This window comes from Durio zibethinus, chromosome 4, assembly GCF_047325235.1.
Source record: "Durio zibethinus cultivar Kanyao isolate XHJ-2024 chromosome 4, ASM4732523v1, whole genome shotgun sequence".
Lineage (NCBI taxonomy): Eukaryota > Viridiplantae > Streptophyta > Magnoliopsida > Malvales > Malvaceae > Durio > Durio zibethinus.
Window position 1 is genome coordinate 4,966,417 of NC_143165.1, and position 6,151 is coordinate 4,972,567.

The 6,151-nt window shown below is 33.9% G+C and overlaps 1 protein-coding gene across 1 annotated transcript; it reads left to right on the forward strand.

Moving 5' to 3' along the window:
• Positions 1-3,986: 3,986 nt before the first annotated feature.
• Positions 3,987-4,388, forward strand: LOC149519058 (uncharacterized). Its single transcript, XM_089758909.1, has one exon. It carries the CDS (start codon positions 3,987-3,989, stop codon positions 4,386-4,388), a length of 402 nt encoding a protein of 133 aa, XP_089615035.1.
• The last annotated feature ends 1,763 nt before the right edge of the window (positions 4,389-6,151 follow it).

The window sequence follows — 6,151 nt, forward strand, 5'->3', positions numbered from 1 at the left end:
CTTCTTTATATAATTATTTATTAGATAGGTCAGGGTTTCATATGACAGGTGCTATTCCATCCTCATTACATTAAAAAGTCAAATTCATTGTTGAAGGAAAGTTAACATGTGTGGCAGGAGAAAAAGATTTATTGGTAACTCAATCAACAAATACTCCATATGTGAAATCAACAAATAAAGCTCTGAAATGCTCTTATAGATCTTTCGAGATTGCTAATGCAATATATATAGCTGAAAGATCTAAATTGTATTCACCACATTTATCTACGATAACTAAAATGGTAGTCAAACAACTTATCAAGATGGGATGGTACCTGAAGCCAGACTTGGAAAGAACCTACAATGAATCACAAAGCCATCGATCATATATGAAAAAAGAGACAGATTTAGCTTGGGATATAAGCCAACAAGAGGAGACAGAATAAGAATGGTGAATGAGAAAAGAGATAAGAGGATAGCTAATCTTAGGGGATATGAGTCGAAGTCAGAACCCATAATCATTCCATACCTCTATGATTCTTTTCACTCGGGAGGATATATTTATCCAGATTTATTGGGAGCCCCAAGTGCAGAATTTATGGAAAAATTTTTAGAGCTGGCCATTCAAATGGTAGATGATGAAGAAAAGAAGAGTCAAAGTGAAGAGCTGTTCGTGTACCCTTGTCTTTCAGATTTTAAGCTGGATAATTAAAAAGTTACAGAGCTGCCTGTTATTTTTAAAACTTTAGAAAAGTAATGTACTGTGAAACCTTAAATCCCTAATTACTTTCTACGAGTATTAGGAGATCTTTTATGGTGTGTTTATGTTTGTCGTTTTAATAAAAGATTTGGAAGATGCATTAGTATTTTTTTTATTGTTTTCATCTTCATTTTACTTTCCATTATTTTTTTTATCATTTTCTTACCATTCCATTTTTGTGTGCCAATATTCTCTTCATCTTACCCTTTGCAGGGTCCCAAATAATGAACACGAAGATAATCATGGTAATAATCTCATATTTAATTTTGAAAACTTAATTCATGTTGATGAACTTGATAATGAGAAATATTCAGATAACTATACACTACCTCTTGATTTGTTAAAATTAATAGAACACGAAGATAAGCCAATTGAACCCCATAAAAAAATTACTGAATTAGTGAATTTGAGAGATGGTGAAAACAAAAAAGAGGTTAAAGTTGGTATATCTCTTTTACCAGCTGAAAGACAGAAGCTAGAAGAGCTGCTTTAAAAATATGTAGATGTGTTCGTGTGGATTTACCAGGATATGCCAGGACTCAACACTGATATTGTAGAGCACAAGTTACCTTTAAAATCAGGATGTAAGCCGATACAACAAAAGCTAAGGCACATGAAATCAGAGATGCTGCTGAAAATTAAAAAGAAAGTGAAGAAACAATTCGATGCTGGATTTTTGAAAGTGGAAAAATATCCTGAATGGATAACCAACATAATGCCAGCTCCTAAGAAAGATAGAAAAGTGAGAATGTGTGTCGATTATCAAGATTTGAATAGAGCAAGCCCCAATGATAACTTTTCTTTACCTCACATCGATACTCTAGTGGATAATACTGCTAGGCATTCTACATTCTCCTTTATGGATGGTTTCTCAGGCTATAATCAAATCAAAATAGCTCGAGATGATATGAAGAAAACTACATTTATGACCATGTGAGGAATATCATGTTACAAAGTCATACCTTTTGGGTTAAAAAATACTGGTGCCACTTATCAAAGAGCAATGGTGACTCTCTTCCACGACATGATGCATAAAGAAATAGAGGTATATATGGATGATATGATTGTAAAATCTTATGAAAAAGAAGATCATATAGTCAATCTCAAAAAGTTGTTTGACAGGTTGAAAAGATTTCAACTGAAATTGAATCCTGTTAAATGCACATTTGGTGTCAAGTTAGGAAAACTATTGGGCTTTATGGTCAGTAAAAGAGGAATCGAAGTGGACCCGGATAAGATACAAGCCATCCAAAACTTATCTCCTCCTCGTATCCCAAAAAAAGTGTGAGGTTTCTTAGGGAGACTAAACTATATTGCTCGTTTCATCTCTTAACTCACCTATAAGTGAGATCTTATTTTCAAGCTTCTCAAAAAATATGATCCAGGAGAATGGAATGATGAATGTCAAGAAACTTTTGATAAGATCAAAGAATACTTGTCTAATCCACCTGTGTTGGTGCTTTCAATCTCGAAAAAACCTTTGATCTTGTACTTAACAGTGCATAAAAATTCCATGGGATGTGTGCTGGGACAAAGAGATAAAACTGACAGGAAAGAACGAGCAATATACTTTCACTGATTATGAGTCCAAGTATTCACCATTAGAAAAGATATGTTGTGCATTAGCCTGGACAACTCGAAGACTTAGACAATATATGCTTTATCACACTACTTGGCTCATAGCAAAGCTAGATCCTATTAAGTATATCTTCGAAAAGCCCTCATTGACAGAAAGAATAGCGCGGTGGCAAGTTATGCTTTCAGAATATGATATCATTTATATGACTCAAAAAGCTATAAAAAAAATGCTGTAGCCGAGTTCCTTACTGATCGCGCTGTAAAAAATTATGAACCAATGAACCTGGAGTTCCCTGATGAAGATGTGATGGCCAATGAAAAAAATGAACCTGTTGAAGAGTCTTAGAGGATGTATTTTAATGGAGCTGCTAATGCTTTGGGTCATGGTACTGGGGTAATTTTAATATCTCCTAATGGGCACTATTATCCCATTACAGCCAGGTTAAATTTTAATTGCACAAATAATGTGGCTGAGTATGAGGCTTGTGTTATGAGTCTGTAAGCAGCAATTGAAAAAAAAATCAAAGTATTAGATGTGTTTGGAGATTCAGCTCTAGTCATCTATCAGTTACGAGTAGAATGGGAAACCAAAGATTTCAAGTTGATACAGTACCATAAGTACATTTCTCAGTTGGTTAAACAATTCGAAGAAGTTTAATTCAAGCATTTACCTAGAAAGGAAAACCAAATTACTGATGCACTGGTTACTCTAGCTGTAATGATTAAAATAGATGCAAATATTAAAATTCAACCCATCAAGCTGGATGTAAAAGATGAACCAGCATATTTTTCAGGTGTTGAAAAGAAGTTGATGGGAAACTATGGTATCATGACATTATGCAATACATTAAAAGCCAACAATACCCAAAACATGTAACAAAAAATGATAAGAGAACTATCAGAAGGTTGGCTATGAGTTTTTTTCTTGATGAAGACGTCTTTTATAAAAGGGATCGAGATCAAGTACTCTTAAGGTGTGTGAATACAGTTGAAGTGAAGAAAATTATTGAAAAAATGCATGATGGAGTTTGTAGGGCACATGTAAATGGTCATATGATGGCTAGACAAATTATGAGGGCTGGATACTATTGGTTGACAATGAAGAGTGACTGTATTGATTATGCCAAAAAATGTCATAAATGTCAGATCTATGCTGACAAGATCCACACTCTTCTAACAACATTGCATGTTTTGGCTCTTTCATGGCCATTCTCTATGTGGGGTATGGATGTCATCAGTTTCATCACTTCAAAAGCTTCAAATGGACATAGATTTATCTTTGTGATGATTGATTACTTTATAAAATGGGTAGAAGCCGTATCATACGCTAGTGTGACCCGATCTGTGGTATGCAAATTCATAAAAAATAAGATAATATGCAGATATGAGCTTCCAAAGATAATTATTTTTGATAATACCAAAAATTTAAACAGTAAGATGATGAATGAAGTTTGCACTCAATTTAAGATTCGTCACTGTAATTCGGTACCATATCATCCAAAGATGAATGTGGTAGTAGAAGCTGTAAATAAGAATATCAAATGAATCCTAAAAAAAAATGATTGATACTTATAAAGATTGGCATGAGAAGTTACCCTTTGCTTTGCATGCTTATAGAACATCAGTTCGAACATCTACCGAGGCCACTCCATTTTTTTTGGTATATGGAATGAAAGCTGTGTTACCGATCGAAGTGAAAATTTCTTCGCTGAGAGTCCTGATGGAGGTAAAGTTAGAAGAAGTAGAATGGGTTCGAAATCGCTATGAGCAGTTGAACCTCATTGAAGTGAAAAGACTTACAGCACTTTATCACGATCAATTATATCAAAAGAGAATGATGAGAGCACATGACAAGAAAATACATCCTCGTTGCTTTAGGGAAGGAGATTTAGTGCTGGAAAAGATCCTTCCAAATCAACATGATAATCAAGGAAAATGGACATCAAATTGGGAAGGCCTGTATGTAGTGAACAAGGCTTTTTCTGATGGGGCATTGATTTTGACAGAGATGGACGGAAGTGATTTACTTGCTCCGATAAACTCAGATGCTATGAAAAAATATTTTGCTTGAAAAAAAAAAAAAGTAAAAAATAAAAAAATAATGACTCATCTAAAGCTAAAAACTTTAAAAAAGGTGGCCTGGATGCAAAGAAAAAGCATCGTTCCATAATACAAGGGTAAGTGCAGTTTGATGAACTCTGAAGGATCAAGAAAGTCATCTAATTTAGTTTTAAAAAAAGAATCTAAGAATATTCTGTTCATGATTATCTTATGATCATCATTTGGGCACCTTTGTTTTAACTCAAATACTTTACCATGCACTTGTTACCAGTTTAATAAAATATGCTATTATTCTTTTAGAAATAACACATATCCACTCTTTTATTCTCATTTTTGTTCGCCATATGAATAGAAGAAATGTGTGATTGCATTTTATTGGTCTTGGGTTTAAAATGATGAAAAGAAAAACAAACATAAAAGATCTTAGCATTACTTTTTAAAAGTTGACAAAGGTAAATGAAAAAGGATGAGAAAAGCATGACAAGACATTGATGTTGCAGACTTTTGAAGAAGAAAAAGTATTGTGGTCAGATGTTAAGAATAGATTGGTCGTTTAAGAATTTTGATAAAAGAAGCCAAAAGTGAGAGATTTTGAGAACTTTTTTACTACAATGAATAATTTTGATTGCATTACATGCATTGCAGTTAGAGCACTCAGTACATGCATCCATGAACAGTTTTAATAAGGACGGAGACTTTCCATTTCCTGATCAAATAAAAGATTTCAAAAGAGAATAATTTACTTGTTAAAAGAAAAGAACTAGTTTTGAGAGAAGATGAGATTTTAAAATTGTTGAGCCTCTATTAAGAGGAGCTCTTTTCAATATGGATTTTAAAGTTGTTAAGCCTCTGTTGAGAGAAGCTTTTTCAGATGATATTTTAAAGTTGTTAAGCCTCTGCTGAGAGGAGCTTTTTCAAAAGAGATTTTTAAAGTTGTTGAACCTCTGTTGAGAGGAGCTTTTCCAAAAAAGATTTTTAAAGTTGTAGAGCCTCTACTGAAAGGAGCCCTTTTTCAAATGAGATTTTAAAGTTGTTGAGCTTCTGCTGAGAAGAGCCCTGTTTCAAGATGAGATTTTAAAGTTGTTGAGCCTCTGCTGAAAGGAGCTTTTCCAAAAGAGATTTTTAAAGTTGTAAAGCTTTTGCTGAGAGGAGCTTTTTCAAAAGAGATTTTTAAAGTTGTTGAGCCTCTGCTGAGAGGAGTCTTTTTTATATTTTAAATTTCTAAAAGTTGTTGAGCCTCAAGTGAGAGGACCATTTTCGATTAAAAAAAATTTCGTTTGGATTTCTGACAAAATTATTGTCTTTGTCTTTACCCTATTACTGATTATCAGCAATGTACAAAGAGGGACAACTGTGGACATCGATTTGGCCAACAAAAAAAATATGAAATACATATAAATATAAATACGAAATATAATAAAAAAATATCAAAATAATACAAAATACAAAAAAAAATGAAATATAAAAAAAAAATAGAACAGAACAGAAAAATCGAGGATGACAGTGGTGCCATCCCCTGCACCATTGCCACCACCCATGCCACCAGACCCACCAGAACCTACACCCCACTTTTCTGATCACTATACCCTACCCTCCACTCCTCTAATTACTCATTCCGATGACAAAACTGTCGGATATGACCAAAACTAATAAAAGAGGTATAGGGCTCGTGCTTACACCCGTGCCGAGCCCCATGCCCTTCCCCTAAAACACACATGGCTGGAGCTCTATAAATAAAGCTCCTAGCGAAGCCAAAAAAAAAAAGAGACGTAA